We start from the raw sequence: 22,162 nt of genomic DNA, 5'->3' as shown, positions 1-22,162 counted from the left end.
CAATTCCCACCACCCTTCTGAGTAATACCCCTCCCCACCTTCTCACTATATAGAAGGATCTGGCAACTTCTGTTTCAGTGTATCTGAAGAAGTGTGCATGCACACGAAAGCTTATACCAAGAACTAACTTAGTTGGTCTTTAAGGTGCTACAGGAAGGATTTTTTTTATTTTATTTTGACTATGGCAGACCAACACGGCTACCTATCTGTAATTATTCAGGGGTGTTACTCTTCCACTTCAAGCAGTGAATCACCAACTTTTTAAAGCCAATGAGTACATTTGGAATTTTGAATAAGGAGGGAATATATGAATTACCGTATTTTTCGCTCTATAACACGCACCTGACCATAACACGCACGTAGTTTTTAGACGAGGAAAGCAAGAAAAAATATTCAAAACGAAACAGTGGATGTATGATTTTTGTGGCTCATGCTGTGGCCACAGACGTGATCTGACGGTGAGTTTGGGGTAGCCCAATGCAAAAATCCTGAGGATCCATGTGGATCCATGCTTTGTAACCACGTTTTCCGCCATTGCAGCCCCATGAAACAGTGGGTGCGTGTGTGATTTTTGGTGCAGGCTGTAGCCATGGATATGCTATGTGATCCGATGGTGAACTTGGGGTGACCCAGTGCAAAAATCCTGAGGATCCATGTGGTTACAAAGCATGGATCCACATGGATCCTCAGGATTTTTGCATTGGGCTACCCCAAACTCACCGTCAGATCACGTCTGTGGCCACAGCATGAGCCACAAAAATTTGTAACCACGTTTTAAGTGGGGAGGGAAGGAAAAGCATTCAAGGGACAAGGAGCACGCGTGGGGTGTGTGGAGAAGGATGTGGCTAATGATGCAGGCGAGGGATTTAAGGGGAGAAGGAGCACGCGTGGGGTGTGTAGAGAAGGATGCGGCTAATGATGCAGGCGAGGGGTTAAAGGGGAGAAGGAACACGCGTGGGGTGTGTAGAGAAGGATGCGGCTAATGATGCAGGCGAGGGATTTAAGGGGAGAAGGAACACACGTGGGGTGTGTAGAGAAGGATGCGGCTAATAATGCAGGAGAGGGATTTAAGGGGAGAAGGAGCTCGAGTGGGGTGTGTGGAAAAGGAGCTTTTCGGAGAGCTGAGAGGGGAGGGGGGAAGGAAAGAGCACTGTTGCTTTAAAGGAGCCAACCGGACAGCAGCCACTTACAGCAGTGTAAGCAGCTCCTTTCCTCTCCCGCTTTCCTCCTTCTCTCCCTCTTTGCTGCTTTACGCAGCTAATGGCGAATCCCCTGCAACCCAAGTCCTGCTCAGCGGATCAGCTGAGACACTGGGAGAATCGTAATTTCCCCCTCTCGCTCATCCCGTGCCCTCCTGTCCCCAGCAGCCTTTTAAAAAACTTTTTTACTGGTTTTCACTGCGCTCGTGGCTCAGAGCCCTCCTGTGCCCTGCCGTCCCTCTGCAGCCTCATTGCTCCGTTTAGAGAGAGTTGCTAGCTGAGGCTGCAGCAGCTGTTGCTGGCTACGCCGCGCTTTTCCGGCTCCCTATGGCTCCCGTCTGTCCCTCCTCGAGTGTAAGCGGCTGCTGCCCGCTTTGCTGCCATGGCTCTCCTTCCCTCCCCCCCTTCTCCTGGCTGTAAAGCAAGCAAAGCTAGAGCCGTGCAAAGCCCTGCAAGCGGCTCCCGCTTTGCTTGACTGATGGCAGCCATGGATCCAGTCGAGTGCATTCACTCCGTAACACGCACAGGCATTTTCCCTTACTTTCTAGGAGCAAAAAAGTGCGTGTTTTGGAGCGAAAATTACGGTAGTTAATTTAGTGTGGTGGGAACCATGCATTTGAGTTGTGTTAACAGAAATCCGAGGGCTCCCTTGGACGAAACAAAGACACCAACCAGAGCAATTCAGAGCAAAACAGCAGCCAGTAGGCTCGGTCCTTTATTTAAGAAAGAACTGTCGCGACAGGACTCCCACCGCCCATGAGGTGAAACAAGATGGAAGCCCCGAACAAAAGAAGACCCCAACTTTTATTAGTTACTAATCCCTTAAGCTACACCCTCAGAATTACATCATATTTACATCATGATTATATTAAAAATAGGAGGAGTCGAGGAGGGGCTGTGCAGGTAATCCGAGTGTCTTGACACCTGGCCGGAGCCTCCTTTCCCCTCCCCACATGAGTCATGCATAAGAACAAAAGGGAAAGGGCGAAGTTTCCTGCCCCCTGAGGGGAATCCGGTCATAGTCCATTGTGAGAGTCCACACGGAATACACTGAAACATGCAGTCCATTGTGTCCCTGATAGCCTAATGTCTGAGCCCATCACGATGGCTATCAAGGTTGTCACGTCCACTCGGGAGGACCGCAGAGTACGTGACTGCTCGGTCAAGGGATTATGGCTGCCTAGTATCAAGCCACCCCCCTTTGATAGTCCTTGTAATATGCAGCAGAATAAAAGTGGTCCGGTGAGAATCCGAGGTATGGTTGATTTTGGGTGAATTTATAAAGAATACTGTTCTTGAAGTTCAAAGTACTTTCGCCTTCAGGAAGCAGCTTGCTACATTTTGATTAAATCAGTCACGGTCAATTGAGATCGGAAACTTTGTATTGAGAGCTGTCAAAGGTAAGGGAGAAGAGCGCCTGTAGCCTAAAGTACCTGCGTGGCCGTCGCAAGGGGTGCTGTTCGGTAACACTGATTGGCTGAGGCGGCCGCCGATTGACCCAGAGTTCAGGCGACCGGTCTACCAATAATACAGATAGGGCGATGCGGAGTGTTATAGCGAAAGGCTGTCAGGCTAGCGCTTCCTTATTTACGGAAGGCTTCTTTCCACATAGGAGACGGCCCTCTAAAGGGACGTTCCTTGGGTAGGGGAGGGGAAGGTGTGTGTGTGTGTGTAGTGTTTGTGCAACACGTGTGAGTGTGAAACGACAGAGTAAAAAGTGGGGGTCTCCTGCAACAGTTGGTCCCCACTCTCCCAGATGAGCCCCCTCCGAGGGAGAGGGGGGGAAGCAAAAAGGAATCAGAAAGAGAGAATGTCCACATGCACACTTTGCTTTTCCTAAGGGTCTGGGTTTCATATTCATTTTTTATTTAATGAACATTTGGTACAAAATTATTTCCCAAATATTTGTGTCACAAAATTGGTCTTAAGATAGCTTGGATTCTAATTACAATTTATATAGATCAAGCACCCTCTCATTTACGTGACTCATATAAGACTGATTATAGTGTTCATTTGTATTAAATGACTTGCAGTCACGTTCCAAGGCTACTTGCAAATGGTGTCACACCCCTTTTTGCTTATTTGTTTTCAAAAACTGAGCATATAAAAACAGAGAGTACTGCTGATGTCTTTGAGGAAAGCAAAAACTCCTTAGAGAAAGAGAGTTGAACCTGACCAGGCAACCTAGAAAAAATTAAGGAGAAAGAGAAGGCAAAAGAAGGATGGAGATACGGACACTTTTGATTGCTCTGCTGGTGGTTCTTCTGATTCTGCACTACCTGAAACAGCTCTGGTCAAACAGGCATTATCCTCCAGGTCCTCTCCAGCTTCCTCTCATTGGAGCCATATGGAGGTTTGGATTGAAGATTCATGAAAATACTCTCGTTCAGGTACTTATTGCTTAGTAATAACTCAGTCTGATGTCAGCAATTATCTATTTCCCCCAACAATTATGATATTTAAACTTAAATAATAGCAGGGTTAAAATGGTAAATGCCATAAGCCTCTGTTGTCAGAAACTGTAAGCAATACAAATAATAGTAATAATATAAAGGATATTATTATTAATACTGAAAAGCACAAAACCATAAAAAAGTTTAAAATGTGCATTAAAAACTACTGATCAAAAATATTTATTGTATACTGTTAAACTGAGGAAGGACGAGAGAACACCCTCAAAGGAAGAATGGTTTGTGAAAATCTTGGAATATGCAGAGATGGCAAAAATTGATAAAAGATACAAATTTAGAATCTTTAAAAGAAGATTGGAAAACCTTAACGGTCTATATAAAAAGTTATTTCCCATATGCAAAGGCCACAGCGGGGTTTGAAGTGTAAGAAAACAGCAGAATATATTACGAAACATGTTAGAGAGGATGAAATTAGATAAGATGGAACTTTAAAATGCAATTGTATGTAATTCAAGTTATAAACATTGATATTGAGTGAGTGGGAAGTCACTTGTTTTGTTGAATTGGAATATAATTGTTGAGTAACAAATGTAACTTTCTATATGGAAAAAAAGAATAAAATATTATTACAAAAAAAAAGACTGACCACATAGGTCCTCAGCATTCATTCATGACAGCCTCTCAACAGGTACTAACCTGCATTTGCTATTCAATTTCTGAAGCCTGGGGACATTTTCATCATGTTTACTCCAACGAGAAGCACTTTTAAAAAAACAATTTAAATACCACGTTCTTAATGGATCTCTGCAGTAAACTAGGGTTTCCATATTTTAGGAAACCACAAAAATTGTGGAACTTTTTCCATTGTGTTGCTATACATCTGGGTGCTACCTGACATTTTGCCTGAAACCTGACCCAGTGCTCTAGCCCAGCCTATGGCAACCTGTTACCCACCAGATGTTTTTGACTATGATGCCCATCTGCCCCAACGACCATGGCCAACAGTCAACAATGATGGGAGTTGCTGTTCAAAAGCATCTGGTGTGCTACAGTTTCCACATCCCTGCACACAAAATAATTGTGACAAGGTCCTATTCTGGTACAGGAGGGCTAATCACTATGAAGTGCCTCTGCTGCTCTGATCCTAGGCCGAGGCAGCATTGACGGCAGAGAGTAAAATAAATAAATAAATAATAAATAGATCGTATTTATATCCCGCCCTACCCAGCTGAAGCCAGGCTCAGAGCAGCTAACAACAATAAAAGCAACACAGCATTCTAAAATCAATTCATTCTAAAATCAATTCAAAATCTAATTAATGGCAACCATTGGGCTAGAGTTCTGTGAGGGTTGAAATGGAGGGAGGGAGGGGGAGGAGGGGGAGAGATGATAGGAAGAGAACTGCACATAGTGAGAAGCTGCAGAGGTGAGGGAGACTGAAGCTCTCGTATTAAGTTGAAATATCCAACTGTGTTTTTTGAATCCATCATTCCTCTCCTTTCTTTTGACCCAAATGGTAGCTGGAAAAGCAATATGGAAATATTTTCACCCTATGGGTAGGACATCTACCCATTGTAGTACTGTCTGGATTCCAAGTAGTGAAAGAAGCGCTCATTGACCACTCTGAAGAATTAGACGAGCGACCAGAGACTCCTTTCCTTAGGAACATGGCAAAAGGAAAGGGTAAGTAGTGAAAAATAAGAATTTCTACTGGTATTTTCCCAAGAGAAAACATTTAAAGGGCTGTCCAGAACAAAGGTTCTCTATTATTGTTGCACTGCAGGAAATGGGTTACCTAGGAGCGAACAGCTAGGGGCTGAGGTCTCTTCAGTGCCCCTCTAAAATATGTGAAGGGGCCTGTGTTGTAAATAAAAATATGCCCTTTTCCCTTATGGGGTATCCAAGAGCCCATATAGAGTCCTTACATACGTTCCCTATTGGTAGGAGAAAATAACAGAGGCCAACCAGAGAATATTGAGAAGCAAAGCAGCTAGTAAGCTTGATCTTTATTGATCTGTTGCAACAGGGTGCTCCCCTCACACACAGGAGAGGAAGAGGACCCCTTAAAATGCTGTGCCAGGGCTTATAAAGACTTTTGAAATTCCCATTCTCTAGATCAAGACCACCCCCAGAAACATTATGCATGCATCACAGAAGGGGTGTAACCTAAGACCACCCCTCAGATACATCCCACCTACATCACAGAAATTTAAATGTTGTTTTTCTCTTGTCCTTGTTTATCTCCTGTCTGGCAAGTTACTTGATTGGATTGCCTGGGGAGCCTGGCCATTCTTTTGTAGTGGTAAAATACTTATTTCCTGGGCCAGGTCACAGGCTCACACCTTATTCAAACAGACATATCCTTGAGACAGGATTTGTGAGGAAAGAGACAATGGGGAGGCTTTTCCAGTTTAACCTTGCAGAGAAAGGATTTGGTCAGTTTAGGAATCAAAATTGTTCCAGGTTGGTCTTCCTGTGTTGATCTATGTATGCGCAGTTATGAACATTACCATATATCTAAGACCATAAAATTCCTATCACATTATCCCCCCTTTTGGGCTAGAATTTTTCTTAAAACTTTTTGCCCCACAAATAATAACATTGTATGTTGTAAATGGATGTCTTTGTATAAATAACACATCTTGCGTTTTGCTACTAAATTACTTGTGGCATTCTAACACTTTGGGAGAGACCATTTACTCAATAGTGCTCTATGCTTTACACCTAGCAGGAAGGTCTACTAATGACTGAAAAATGCAGTTGGTGTTTTGCCCTTCGCCATTTTTGTGTGTCTCTCAGGTGTCAAGCTAGTTCTTCTGTGGTCTCATACCGACATAGTGCTACAGCAACACATCCTGTTGAATCCCCTCGGGGCTTTCATTTAACCATGTCGCCTGGCATTCACCATAGCTGGCACAGGTTTGGACATCGCATGAGAGAGATGTCTTTGCCTTGGCCTTTCTATGGGATTTTATTATAGGCTGTGGTCTTGCACTCATGGGAAGTTGCTCACTTGCACTTAAAGGACCAAAAAGCTAATTGCAGCCTGGATACACTTGCCCAATTCAAACTGAGTCCAATTTGAATTTTTCTTGCCCCATGGTTCTCAACTTTTCAAACCAATCTGTTAAAAGAAAACCATTCTTAAAAGGGCACTTTGTCCAAATAAGTCAATTTAACTCTATAAGGGATCATTGCTGCTAAACCAAAGCATATGCACCTTCATGTACCTGGTGTTTTATGGATCCAGAAGCTTGTCCTTGGCAAAACGAGGTTTAGCACATTTTAAAATGGGTAGGGAAGGTTGGCAGAGTGCCAGGTGGGACAACGAAATGTGGTTATAAATTGAGCTAAACATTGGACTACACAATAGTGTGAGCTATTAGAAAGTATAAAATGCATGAGAATTCTCCATTGGTGTGTAAGCAATAAGACATTAAACATAAAAACAGTTACACACAAAACATTGCCTCCCTTTGTGGAAATCACACTGTCAGACACATTTCAATATTCTTACATAATAACATATAATACAAAACAACTAATTAAATATAAAAACAGTTACACACAAAAAATGCCCCCCTTTGTGGAAATCACACTGTCAGACACATTTCAATATTCCTACATAATAACACATAATACAAAACAAACTAATTAAATATCAGTTGCATATCTTGACACAATTGTGATCTTTTACGTATGTATCTTTTGAATCCTGGAGCACAGAGGCTTGAGGTTCAAGTGAAAAAAAAATGTCCTTGCAATTCAACTCCACCCTCCTTTGTCAGCCCCACTCCCCCGTCAGTCTATATCCTTTAAAAGAGATAGCTGTGGGCATTTTGAAAACTCTGGTGTCTGCTGTTGCAGGTCTTGTGATGGCGAAGAACTGAGTTGAGGGGTTGTTGCTGCTTTTCATCATTGCACATCTGTAGAAGTGATATCCTGTAAGGGGGCAGGGTTTTTTTGGGGGGCTTAAAGGACAGAGTTAGAAAAAGGAAGGAGCAAAGGCCCCCTCCAAGAAAATCTCCTTGAGTTATTAGCTGCAAATAATAAAATCTTAGCATGTTAAGAATTTTACTCATTTTAATATTATTATCACATTTCCATATAATTACTGTTACTATCTGCTATGTTTGTTTGCTTTCTTTCACTTAATAAAAAATTACTCCACATGTAGAGAAAGAGAACTGTAAAAAATACAAGAAAGGTTAAAAAATAAAAAGAGAAAGCAAAAAATTAGATTACCAGTTAGATGAAAATGGACTTGACACAAAGACATCAGATTCAGAAAAGAACTATTATTAAATAATACAAAGATATTATCAAAAACCGCACAGAATACTACTGGACTGAAAAAAATGGGGGGGAAATGGGGAAAAAACTTAAAATTCACCATGTGCTATCTGATAAAAGAACTTCATGAAACTGACTTTCAACATGTGATGAACATGTCCCCAAAGTAAAACACACACACACAAAATGACCTATGAGGAACCAAAAATAAATAAATGCTAAGACACACAATTAATAAGAAACCTGAAGTAACCTGAAGTAATCTGTTTTGGCATTCTAACATCCCAAATGAAAATAAAAGAGTGTTCCTTGATGTGACAACATCGGCTGTAATGTTAATAGTGGAATACTGGGAAATGAGTTAATACCAAGAAAAAATGAATGGCAATTTAAAGTTGTGCAAGTACCTTGCACTAGCCAAAATGACAGAATTAATAAGAAATGCTCAGGCAAAAAGGTAAACAAATACCATTCCACAAACAATGTTTGGTTGTGCTTCAGTTAATTTCATATATATAATGGAAGAACTGATTTTAATAAACGAAAACAGATTATTTGTAACCTAAAAAAAAGTCAAAGCCACAAAGAGATAGAGGGAAGTCGCTAATATAGCAGGGATTCAGACTTGTTTTGCTGAACAGAAAGAAAGTGACTGTTTGGCTTTAAGGGAAGAAAGAAGAAAAGAAATACAATTGCAATTACTTTTTATAGAGTATTTAAATCACAGTTTGCATCCCCTCATTATCATTTGTGCTGTGGGAGAAAAGAAAGGACATTTTGTTAGGTTCCCATAGCCTGCTGAAAGGGAAAATTATTTCATGTGAGAGGTCTGTCAGGAAATGCTGTTCCTAAAATGCATAGGCATATACACACACAAACACCAAAATAAAAATAAAAATAAAAATATAAAATTTAAATTCCATTGGGGAGGCGAACCCTTTTGTCTTACATAGCCCCTGGAGCAAAAGACACATTAAGGATGATTTCCCTCAATGGTTCCAAGTTTTACATAAGGAAATTTGGATAGATTTCTCCCTGCAGCCCAAGCTCTCCAAACCTTCTCTCTTCCCCCCTCCTTTCTCTCGCTCTCTCTTTTTTGTAAGCTGATCTAGCCTCTGTGCATGTGCAGAGTTCATGTCTCAGCAAACCTTTTATACCATTGAAAATGTTGCATCTTTTGGCTAAATCAGAATAAGGAAGGGAAGGGTAAGGAGTAGATTTAAAAAATAGGGTTAGATTTTAAAACAAAAAAGAGAAACTCAGCAATTCAAGTATTCACCAAAGCTAGCAATTTCAGCCCAAGCAAAAGGGACTGCTTCCTTTATGTACAGGAAAGGGCTATCATTATTGGTCATATTATTGGTCATTTTATCTGGTCATTCGCGGAACAATCAACCGCTCTCTTATTCATGAGTAAAAATGGCCAGAGAGTCAGAATTCATAGGATTTTTTAACATTCTCAGTCATTTCAGCCTTACCATTTGCAGACAATTTTTTTTCTGCCCTTTATTTACAGGATTGGTCAAGGCGCCTATGTATTTGTATGTGCTGAAACTTTGAATTGACTTTGAAGTCTGATTTTTAAATAGTAGACAAAATGATAAACACTGTAATCACTCAAATGCTTGATATTACCAGCTGTGCTTCAAAAACATCACGGCTTCACCTCGCACCTTTTAAAACTAAAGAGCAAAGCTAGGCTGAATTTAAGAATTACCCTCCAATGCTTGCAGACACATGTCCTTCCACACAGCCACAAATTGGGAGAGTTGAAAGGGACCCTGGGGTCATCTAGTCCAACCCTCCAAAATATAGGGTTCACAGCAAGATTTTGCAGTAAGATTTGTACTACCAAAGAGACATACACATTTAAGTACAGATTTACAACTGGGAAAGGAAACATCTATGCTCCTATCATGTACTAAGGAAGAGGAAAATAAAAGTACCCAACTTTACACAGAACCCTTTTAGCAGATCTTGAGATAGTTTGAGTGAGTTTGCTTCCTTAGACTAAATGCAAGTTCCTATAGAAATGATATTTAAAGGAAGATTGAAGTGAACAGTTTTTTTTTCTAAGATAGGGAGAGGATCTTTTATAAAGCAAAGTTAGTTCAATTGATATAACCACTCACAAATAATTAAAACAGCCATAGATTTGATTTAAAAGGAATACAAAAGTGAACAATTTTTCCTGAACTTGCAGAGGAATAGTAAGCCTAATCTATGCCCCCCCTTGCAGTTTCCTTTAAAGGAAGCTTACTCGGGAGTAAATTTACTTGGCACAGAAGTAAGAAGGAGAAGGGAAAAAAAACTGTAAGAGACAGAATGAAACAGGGGGGGGGGGCATTTTCTAAGAAAAGAGGCCAGGAAGTCTTATAGAGACTGATATCAGGAGCCTTACAATAACTCTTCTGTCCAACCAAATCAAAGTTAAAACTGGACTCAGATATTTTTCTTAGAAGGAAAACCATACTTTCATAGGCATATGCTTAATGAAATACATACACTGCATTTTAGCTTGAGAGAGCAGTTGGCTCAACTAGGCTTTTGCAGCAGAAACATTAGGTTAACTTCACATTCCAAAATAGACTGGAACACAGGTGTACTCACAAACTCAAAAGTTACAACACAACATCATTTACCATTAGACTTAAAATCACCCTCCTCACTTAAACTTGAGGAAGGAGGTGGGGTAATCCTCCTTTCAGAACACAAGTAGCATGTATACAGGATTTTACCACTTGGGAGGAAAACTCTCTTTTAGAGCCTCTCTCAAATAACAAACATGTGCACACTTCATTCTCCATTTTGTCTTGTTTAAGATTGATAAGGCTCAACATGGCTTCCTTAGATTTAGAACTGGAGCAAGCTTGCATTTTTATTTTTATTTAGATGGCACATTTAAGATAAGCAGCTGCTGGATGTGTTACCTAAGTACAATTTAAACACAGGAAAAACGTTTCTTAAACACAAATTAAAGGGGACTGTCAGAGTCCAGGCGGGAAGTAAGCACCAATTGGGCTTCTTTCACGCCAGGGGTCTGAGGACTATTTTTCTTTTGATTGAGGTGCACCCATTTTCAATTAAAAGGGGTTTGGACCTGGGAAAACTCCGAAGGGTCCAGAAAAGGGGAAACCTGGACAAAACTCCGAGGGGGAAACCTGGGAATACCTGGTCAAAACTCCAAAGGGGAACCTGGGGATACCTGGCCAAAACTCCGAGGGGAAACCTGGGGATACCTGGCCAAAACTCCGAGGGGAAACCTGGGGATACCTGGCCAAAACTCTGAAGGGGAAGCCTCTCTCACTCAATATCTGTTCTGGAACCCACAGCAACCTCCCTGCCTTTTACAATCTAACTCAGAGTCTCTACTGAACGCTTGCACACTTGCAATGCCAGATTGAGACTCTGGAATACGAAAGATGGAAAGGAATTCAGCGCCCTTGCGTTCTCTGTTCACAGGTCATTTCTAACAAAGATCGCCATGGCAGAGGTGCGGCTGCGCTGGGAGTTATAGTTTTGGGAATTATAGTTTTCAGTGCATAAGAAATTGCACGACCTTTCTGGGCAAAACTCCGAAGGAATAGGTCGGCATAAAGAATTAAGTGGAAGAAATCACACACAACCTTGTGCCTGGGCATACTCCGAAGGGCTAGGGCTGGTGTTGAGATCAAGAGGACAGAAAGGAGGAGAAGGCAGTTTTTCAAGAGTTAAAGTGAGGAAAGAAGTAAGGATTTGAGAAGTATAGGCTTGCTGTGGTTTGCAGAATCCCACCCCACTACCCATTTTTCCTACTCATACTCACTTCGCAAGCGCTGTCTTGGTGATCCCGGGATCTCTTGACTGGTTGTTTAAGGCCGGCCTGATCAAGCGTTGCTTCCTCTGGTTAGCCCCGCTGAACCTCCAGTTATTTCCAGACCCTGGGACCGATGGAGGACTGGCCATTCCTCCTGGCAAACTGCCTGGTGCACACTGGATAACCAGCCCTTCCTCGCCTCCAGAATCCGGGTAACCAAAAGTCCCTTCGTGCGTGGTCGCCATCTGTTGTAAATAAAAATATGCCCTTTTCCCTTATGGGGTATCCAAGAGCCCATATAGAGTCCTTACATGGGTTCCCTATTGGTAGGAGAAAATAACAGAGGCCAACCAGAGAATATTGAGAAGCAAAGCAGCTTGTAAGCTTGATCTTTATTGATCTGTTGCAACAGGGTGCTCCCCTCACATGCAGGAGAGGAAGAGGACCCCTTAAAATGCTGTGCCAGGGCTTATAAAGACTTTTGAAATTCCCATTCTCTAGATCAAGACCACCCCCAGAAACATTATGCATACATCACAGAAGGGATGTAACCTAAGACCACCCCTCAGATACATCCCACCTACATCACAGAAATTTAAATGTTGTTTTTCTCTTGTCCTTGTTTATCTCCTGTCTGGCAAGTTACTTGATTGGATTGCCTGGGGAGCCTGGCCATTCTTTTGTAGTGGTAAAATACTTATTTCCTGGGCCAGGTCACAGGCTCACACCTTATTCAAACAGACATATCCTTGAGACAGGATTTGTGAGGAAAGAGACAATGGGGAGGCTTTTCCAGTTTAACCTTGCAGAGAAAGGATTTGGTCCGTTTAGGAATCAAAATTGTTCCAGGTTGGTCTTCCTGTGTTGATCTATGTATGTGCAGTTATGAACATTACCATATATCTAAGACCATAAAATTCCTATCACACCTGGCTCCGCCAAAGTTCATGGCAATTGCCATTCTAATGGTGGGCGTGAGCCACATCATGTAACTGGTCATGCGAGGTGGGACTAACTTGCCCCCTTTGAGGCATTCTCAAAGTAAAGGAAGGATTGAACTCTGATTAATAAGAATACACATACACATACACAAGAATACAAATAAGAGGCTTGAACCAGCAAGATTCTGGGAAGGGTGCGCATAATAATCTCTCCATGCCTCCACCCCTCAGCCCAGGTCATTTTATTCACAAAAGAACTTTTACAGAGTGTTCGTAAGAACCAATCATATTTCTTCTGAACATTTCAACAAACCCCACGTGGGGAAAAGGTAAACTACCAAAACTAATTAAGCACACAGAACTACAAAGGAGTACATTTGGCAAGCCCAGGAGGTGATAAACAAGCAATATACATGATAAGAAGGATGGCCAGGAGGACAGCGATCATTATCACCTTTATGTGAAACCTGTTTCCTAGCCCTAAGATCCTAAGATTAACATATCAGAAAAGCTACATCAAAGAAGTTTGCCCACTGTCTTTGATGACAAAGGAGCCTGCCTGTCTAAGCAACTGGGCTGTGTATGTGACTTGTGAAGAGAGAGAAATGGGCAGTAGAGGAACAGTAGAGGAAATGGCCAGAGATGCAGGCGGTTGTGGGATTTGATCAGAAATTATTGTCTATGTATCAAACCCAGTCAACACAATGCATTCATCGTGGACACAATGGCTTGATGCATATTTTATAATTCCTCATAGTAATCCTACCTGACCCCACACTCTGGATATTTGCACTCCTACACCCTTCCTGATATTTTATTCAAGTTGGCACCCTGATGGATTGCAACTAGCAAGATTCAACTGCAGGTAGAAGTTTGTTGCCTGTTGTAATGCATTTACTATCCTGGCCCTCAGTGCTGGATGAAGAGCTTGAACTCTGAGTTCTTTCTGCTGAAAGTTTTGACGCCTACATCAGATTGGTACTGTTACCGGAAAATCCGAGGGCTCCCTTGGACGAAACAAAGGCACCAACCAGAGCAATTCAGAGCAAAACAGCAGCCAGTAGGCTTGGTCTTTATTAAGAAAAGACTGTCACGACAGGACTCCCACCGCCCATGAAGTGAAGCAAAATGGAAGCCCTGAACAAAGGGAGACCCTAACTTTTATTACTTGCTAATCCCCTAAGCTACACCCTCAGAATTACATCATATTTACATCATGATTATATTAAAATAGGAGGAGTCGAGGAGGGGCTGCACAGGTAATCCAAGTGTCCTGACACCTGGCCGGAGCCTCCTCTCCCCTCCCCACATGAGTCACGTTTAAGAACAAAGGAAAAGGGTGAAGTTTCCTGCCCCCCTGAGGGGAATCCGGCCACAGTCCTTTGTGATAGTCTGCGCGGAATACACTAAAATATGCAGTCCATTGTATCCCTGATAGCCTTCTGTCTGAGCCCATCACGATGGCTATCAAGGTTGTCACGTCCACTCGGGAGGACCGCAGAGTACGTGACTGCTCGGTCAAGGGATTATGGCCGTCTGATATCTGGTCACCCCCCTTTGATAGTCTTTGTAATATGGAGCAGAATAAAAGTGGTCCGGCGAGAATCCGAGGTACGGCTGATTTTTGGTGAATTTATAAAAAATACTGTCCTTGAAGTTTAAAGCACTTTCGCCTTCAGGAAGCAGCTTGCAACATTTTGATTAAATCAGTCACGGTCAATTGAACTCGGAAACTTTGTATTGAGAGCTGTCAAAAGCAAGGGAAGAAAGCGGCAGTAGCCTGCAGTACCTGTGTGGCCGCCGCAAGGGGCGCTGTTCGATAACGCTGATTGGCTGAGGCGGCCGCCGATTGACCCAGAGTTCGGGCGACCGGTCTACCAATAATATAGATAGGGCGATGAGGAGCGTTACGGGAATACAGGGTTTTTTCTCAATGGGGAGCTGTCAGGCTAGCGCTTCCTTATTTATGGAAGGCTTTTTTCTACATAGGAGACTGCCCTCTAAAGGGACATCCCTTGGGTAGGGGAGGGGAAGGTGTGTGTGAGTGTATGTGTGTGGTGTTTGTGCAACACGTGTGAGTGTGAAATGACAAAGGAAAAGAGGGGGGGGGGTCTCCTGCAACAGTACCTTGCCAAGGCACAGGTTAAAAGAAGTGGCAATTCCATAAGAGGGAAAGATACCCATATTAAATACCAGATGACTTTTGGAGACTGGTGCCTGCATTGGCTGGATGAGGTGGCGGACTGGATGAGGGCCAATAAATTGAGTCTGTATCCTGGTAAAATGGAGGTATGGTGATTGGAGTCTAGATAATTGTTCAGTTTACTGCTATGGATGGGGTTGAACCCCCCCCCCCCGAGAGAACAAGTTCATAGACTAGGCGTGCTCCTGGATAAATCTTGGCTGCTAGAGGCCCAGTGACCTTAATGCCTTCTACCAGCTTCAGCCAGCAAGGCAGCTTTGGCTAGTAAGACAGCGAAAGTAGTTTCTGGATCAGGATAGCCTAACTACTATCATCCATGTGCTGGTTATCTCTAGGCTGGATTACACAATGTGCTGCATTTGGGGCTGCCCTTGAAGCAGCGTCTGGCAAAAAATGCAGTGGCTTGACTGCTCATGGGGGCAGGACATAGCCAGCATGTTATGCCAGGGGCTGACAATTAGCTAAGTTCAAGGTGCTGGTTGAACAAAGAGCCTATAAAACTTGAGATCAATTTAACCCTTCCAATAAGCTTTTCTGTTGAAATCTTTCTCAGTTTTGCTTCTTTTCATTTTTTTTATAGAATTTTTTATTGGTTTTACAAAATTTTTTAAAGACAAACAAACACATAAAAAGACATACAAACACGTATAATTTCATAACATTTTTTCATAAACCTCTTTTCCGGGACTTCCCCATACCCCCCCTTTCTGCATCCCATTGTCCATACTTTTTTAGCAACTTCTAAATGTTTCTTTCCAACCTCTATCGTCTTAATCCTTTCTTTAATCTAATCTTATATCACTGTAACCCTTTTTTTCTGAGAACCTCGACATTCTAGCATTCCTCAAGTTTGTAGTAGTCCTTAAGATAAATTTTAAATTTCTTCCATTCTTCTTCCGCCGTCTCTTTTCCCTGATCGCGGATTCTGCCAGTCATCTCAGCCAATGTCATATAGTCCATCACTTTCATCTGCCATTCTTCCAGAGTGGGTAGATCTTGTGTCTTCCAATACTTTGCGATAAGTATTCTTGCTGCTGTTGTAGCATACATAAAAAAAGTTCTATCCCTCTTTGACACCAATTGGCCGACAATGCCCAAGAGGAAGGCCTCTGGTTTTTTAAGGAAAGTACATTTAAGTACCTTTTTCATTTCATTATATATCATTTCCCAGAAAGCCTTAATCTTCGGGCATGTCCACCAGAGGTGATAAAAAGTACCTTCAGTCTCTTTACATTTCCAACACTTGTTATCAGGCAAATGATAGATCTTTGCTAGCTTGACTGGGGTCATGTACCACCTGTAAGTCATTTTCATAATGTTTTCCTTTAAGGCATTACATGCCGTGAATTTAATACCGGTGTTCCACAACCACTCCCAGTCAGCAAACATAATGTTATGACCAATGTCCTGTGCCCACTTAATCATAGCCGATTTAACTGTTTCATCTTGTGTATTCCATTTCAGCAGCAAGTTATACATTCTTGATAAATTCTTAGTATTGGGTTCTAACAATTCAGTCTCTAATTTTGATTTTTCCACCTGAAAGCCAATTTTCCTATCCTGTTTGAAAAACTCCATTATTTGATGATATTGAAACCAATTTTGTACTTTATGTTTCATTTTCTCATGACTTTGTAATTTCAGTTTATCTCCCTCCTGTTCCAAAATTTCCCAATACTTCGGCCATCCGACCTCCATATTGAGTTTCTTCACTGCCTTAGCCTCCACGGGAGACACCCATCTAGGGGTTTTGTTTTCCAACAGATCTTTATATCTTATCCAAACATTAAACAATGCTTTTCTAACAATATGGTTTTTTAAAGGCCCTATGCAGCTTGATTTTATCGTACCATAAATATGCATGCCAACCAAATGCATTATTAAAACCTTCCAAATCCAAAATGTCTGTGTTCTCGAGGAGCATCCACTCTTTCAGCCAACAAAACGCTGCTGCTTCATAGTACAATTTTAAGTCCGGCAGGGCAAATCCCCCTCTTTCTTTAGCATCTGTCAATATTTTAAATTTGATTCTGGGCTTTTTGCCCTGCCAGACAAATTTCGAAATATCTTTCTGCCACCTCTTGAAACAATCCATCTTGTCAAGGATCTGCAAGGCTTGAAACAAAAATAACATTCTAGGCAATACATTCATCTTAATCATTGCAATTTGGCCTAACATTGACAATTTCAAATTTGACCATATTTCTAGATCTTTTTTAATTTCTGACCAGCATTTTTCATAGTTGTCCTTATACAAATTCAAATTTTTTGATGTCAAATAAACCTCTAGGTATTTCACCTTCTTAACCAGTGTCAATCCTGTCTCTTCTTGAAATTTCTCCTTCTCCGTGGCTGTTAAATTTTTTTCTAAGACTTTAGTTTTTTGTTTGTTCAGTTTAAATCCAGCTACCTGGCCAAATTGTTGGATTATCTCCAACACCCTTTTCGTACTAGTGTCAGGCTCTTGTAGGGTCAATACTAAGTCATCTGCAAATGCCCTTAGCTTATAATGCTTATCTCCGACCTGTACACCTTTAACCTGCTGGTCATTTCTAATCATATTCAGCAACACCTCCAGAACCGAAATAAAAAGCAATGGGGAAATTGGGCATCCCTGTCGTGTTCCTTTTTCTATCTTGAGTTCCTCAGTTACCACATTATTTACAATTAGCTTGGCTTTTTGTTCAGAGTATATCGCACCCAAACCATTCTCAAATCCTTGGCCTACCCCCATCCCGTGAAGATTCTTTTTCATAAAACTCCAAGAAATATTGTCAAAGGCTTTCTCCGCGTCCACAAAAATCAGCACTGCTTTAGTGTTAATTTTCACCTCTAGCAATTCCAAAATGTCTATTATATTCCTTACATTGTCTGATAGGTGTCTTTTTGGGAGAAAGCCTGCTTGGTCCTTATGTATCTTCTCCATCAACACTCTTTTAAATCTTTTTGCCAAAATGTCTGCAAAGATTTTGTAATCCACATTAAGTAATGATATTGGGCGGTAGTTCTTGAGTTGAGTCTTTTCAGTCTCTGTCTTTGGTATGAGTGAAATATACGCTTCTTTCCACGATTCTGGTGCCCTTTTTCCCTCTAAGATCTCATTGCAGACTTCCTTTAACGGATAAACCAACCACTCCTTCAAAGATTTGTAGTATCTGGAAGTCAATCCATCTGGCCCCGGAGATTTGCCCAATTGCATGTCTTGAATGGCACCCTCAATCTCTTGTTCTGTTATTCTCTGGTTTAGATCCACCTTGCTTTGATGAGAGATTTTTTGTAATCCATATTTATTAAGGAATTTATCTATATCCTCTTCATTTTGTGGTCCTTGAGAATAAAGTTTTTTAAAGTAACTCAAAAAACAGTTTCTAATCTCGTTGGGTTTAGATATGTTCTTTCCGTCCACTTCTAGGCTTGTAACTGTATTTAGTTTCTGCCTTTTCTTCAATTGCCATGCCAGAAGTTTACCACATTTATCTGCCGATTCAAATGTCTTTTGTTTCATTTGCTTTATCTTCCATTCAATCTCTTGATTCATCAATTCCATATATTGTGTTTGATGTAACTTAATCTCTCTCAAGATCTCCTGGGACTTCGGTTTTGATTTTAGTTTTTTCTCTCCTTCTTTTATCTTTTCCAAAATCTTTTCCTTCTTCTCATTCTGCTTTCTCTTTTTAATTGAGTTTTGTTGAATCAAAAATCCTCGCATCACAGCTTTACTTGCGTCCCAGATCACTCTTTTTTCCACATCGGCCTTTAGGTTTATTTCAAAGTAGTCCTTTAGAGTTTTTTGGGCCTTCATGTGGATCTCTTTATCTCGAAACAGGGTGTCATTCATCCTCCATCTGAATTGACCAGTTGTTGTAAGTTTCATTTCCATCTTCAAGGCGTTATGATCGGAGCAAGTTTTTGGGCAGATTTCTATTTTCTTGATCTTTGGAGCCATCCCACTAGTGATCCAAATTTGGTCGATTCTGGTCCAGGTCATCATTGCTTGGGAGAAGAAGGTTCCCTCTCTCTCCAGAGGGTTCCTTGTTCTCCATATGTCTATTAGGTCCATATTTTCCGTCATCTCAAAAAAAGTCTTCGGAAGTCTCCCTTCATTGGAGATTGTCAGTCTTTGTGCCTTGTCCATATTTGTAGAGACTACACCATTCATGTCTCCCATGATTATCATATTATAATCCAGATAGTCCGTCAAAGCTTCATGGAGTTTCTTGAAAAATTCCGCTTTGCCCTCGTTTGGTGCGTAAATTCCAACTATTAAGTATTTTTCTCCTTGTACTTGTATCTCAACTGCCAAATATCTTCCTTGTTCATCTTTAAACATCATTTTTGGAGCCCACTTTTCTTTTACATAAATCACAACTCCCCTTTTTTTGACTTTGTCCGATGAAATAAATTCTTGTCCTAGTCTTTTGTTTATAAGTAGTCTCCTGTGAGCTCTAGTTATGTGAGTTTCTTGTAAACATATCAAATCCAGTTGTTCTCTATTCAGAATATGAAAGACTTGTCTTCTCCTCAAAGGCATATTGAGCCCATTACAATTCCAGCTAAGGAATTGCAGGGCCATCTTGTTATTTTTCTGACACTCCTCCAACAGCTCCAAGTTGTTGCTCTTCCTCTGATGGTGGTGGGATATGTCCAAACGATAGATTCAAGATGTCTATTGCTCTCCTCTGTTCTGCAATTGGGTCCACAGTTCCCTTCTGTAGGTCCTCTCGGTTTCTTTCCAGGAATTTCTCTTTGTCTTGTATAGTCTTTATTTTCACCTTCTTTCCCTTGTAATCAAAAGACAGTCCCTGTGGGAATTCCCACCTAAAGAGGATGGTATTCTTCTTTAGCAGATAAACCAGATCCTTGTAGAAAGCTCTCAGATCCAAGATATATTTAGGGATGTCTTTAAAAATCTGTACAGATGAATTTCCAATTTGCAAGGCCTTTTCAAAATGTAGTCTTAATATTTTATCTCTTTCCTCCTTGGATCTAAGGGTAATCAAACAATCCCTCGGGGTCTTTCTGTTCTGTTTTTTACCCAGTCTAAACGCTGTTGTAATTTTAAATTCGTCCTCCTCCAAGTCTTCCCAGCAGTCAGCAAACTCTTGTGTTAGGAACTCCACGAGATTATCTCCTTCGTTCTCTGGAATTAATCTCAATTTCAAATTTCTCTCTTTTCTCTGTAATTCCCACAAAGCCAGAGTTGCATCATGCTCATGCACCTTTCTGGCAATCGGTTCTAAGTTCTCTTGAGTCTCTCCAGCAATGGTTCTAGCTTCTTCCGCAATTTTACGTGTTGCAGAATTTTCCTGAACCAGCCTATTTATAGATTCTGTGTTCAGGTCAAGTCTTGCTGTTAATTCTGTTAATTTTTGTGTATTTTCTGAACTCTGCTTTGTTAGAGTCTCCAGGGATTGGTTTATCTTAAGTAGAGCTTGTGTCACAGCATCCATGGAGACGGCTGTCGCTTTTTCTTGTCCTGTTGTTCCTGTGGGGGTTGCACCTGTAATCGAGCCTCTCTTCTTTTGTTGCTGTTGCTGTAATTGTTGTTGTTGTCTAGTCTTAGCTCTTGTAGCTATCTCTTCTGGTGGACCACTCATGTCCCAAGGTCGTTTCCCACGGGAACCGTCTCCCGATGGAAAATTCCACTGTCTTGGGCTGTAGCAGCCTTTACTTTACCCTCTAGAGGGAGCAAATCAAAATGTCCAAGTACGGAGACAAAGAAAATATCCAAATACGGAGACAAAGAGAGTTTAAGACAAGTATATCAGGAGGCTTGTAAATATTAATTGCAACACTTTTCCAATAGATACTGTCTCAGCCTACTCTGTTATACTGTAGCAAAAGAATCCAGGAACTTTGTATCACATCATGTAACTTTCACAGGAATTTAAAGTCAGTTCAGTGCCCTATTGTCTTATTTAGCAGTCCGTTTCAGGTTATTGAGGCAGCAGAAGATTTTTTCTTTTAAGTAAATCATGCAGTTACTAGTGTCTCTTTTGCCTCCCCTCTGCCCTGCTTGCTAGAGGGGAGGTTTAAAGTCCAAATGTCAGATTCAAATATTCCAAGATAATGTCTCTTGCGGATGCAGCTTAAATCTTCGTTGCTTTCACTGTCATGCAGTCGGGGGAAGGCAGACTTTCAAACTTCAGATCTCGAATGCCTCCATTTTTGAACTTTTTGGCTCCCAAACGTCAAAAACCTTGGAAGTAAATGCTCATTTCTTTTTAATGTTTTTGGTAGCTGAATTCGGTAAGCTGAATTTGGTAGTCTAACGCAGCCTCCACTTGAGTGCAGGAAGCTCCTGCAACCAATCGGAAGCCACCACTCAGTTGAACGGATTACGTTCAACAACACAGGTTTGACAATTACAATAATAATAATATGGTATTGGCCCGAATATAAACCGCACCCACCATTGATGCACTACATTCTTGTCAAGAATATGGTGCAGAATGCACCCTCAATAAAAGCTCCGTCTGGAGGGACCAGTAGAAGTAGTAACTGGTTGACATCACACATTATATCCTTAAAAACAGTGCGGCAAAATTGGCTGAATTGAGTTTGTTTGTTTGTTTGTTTGTTGAAGCTTTTCAGCATACTAACTAATCTAAATAAATAACAAAAACAAAAAAGGAAGAGAGAGAGACAGAGGAATGCCAAGCCCTCTCTCAAAGGTATGTCTTAACTCTTGTCTCACACAGAAGGGAGTGGACCCTCCCAGCTCTCACCTGGGTGCTTCCCTTTCTTCCCCCAGTCTCCCACCCTGGGAGATCTTTCCTTCTCTGCCACTCACACAGGCCAGCTATCACCTTCATGTGTGTACCCTCATTAACCCAGGGCAGAGGACATCACAAAACAAAACAAAACATAAGCAAAAGCAAAATAGCTAAAAGAAGACGAAAATAATAATTAAAACCTGAAGAGTGAAAGAGAGAAATAAATAAAGACAACTTCTGATTCTTCGTCTGTAAATTATATTTATTCATAATATTTTAGGTGTTCATTCCAGTGTGATATCCAACTGTTTTCCAGGATAATATCCAGCTGTTCCTTGTTCTGCTAGGTGAACATCGTCAGCCCCAGACATCGCTAAGTGTCAAGAATAGTCCTCTTCCAATCTTGTATGATGACTTTATCTCTCCCCCCCCAACTCCAACCATTACTCCATGTTTAAAAACAATAAATCATTCATTTTTATTTAAACACGAAACTTTCCGCTATAGTCATATATTTAAAAAATAATCTGTTATGTACTGAGTTGAATAGGATCCAAAATGCAGCAGTCTGATTGGTCCTAGAACAATAGGATTCAGAATGCA

The 22,162-nt window shown here is 41.3% G+C and overlaps 1 protein-coding gene and 1 long non-coding RNA gene across 2 annotated transcripts in view; one reads left to right on the top strand and one right to left on the bottom strand.

The window, feature by feature from the left end:
• Positions 1–22,162, bottom strand: part of LOC308585203 — a 154,966-nt gene that overhangs the window by 129,508 nt on the left and 3,296 nt on the right. The window lies entirely within an intron of this gene.
• Positions 3,329–22,162, top strand: part of LOC308584981 (cytochrome P450 2J2-like) — a 41,815-nt gene continuing 22,981 nt past the window's right edge. Inside the window, exons 1-2 of the mRNA XM_081190396.1 lie at positions 3,329–3,589; positions 5,131–5,293. Coding sequence (XP_081046522.1) covers positions 3,422–3,589; positions 5,131–5,293 — 331 coding nt within the window. The 5' untranslated portion in view covers positions 3,329–3,421. The remainder of the gene's footprint in view (positions 3,590–5,130; positions 5,294–22,162) is intronic.

The sequence above is a fragment of the Podarcis bocagei genome (genome assembly GCF_964188305.1).
Source record: "Podarcis bocagei genome assembly, chromosome: 4".
Taxonomy (NCBI): Eukaryota; Metazoa; Chordata; class Lepidosauria; order Squamata; family Lacertidae; genus Podarcis; species Podarcis bocagei.
The sequence above is the reverse complement of the archived record's forward strand: the minus strand, read 5'-3'. Positions and strand labels throughout refer to the sequence as shown.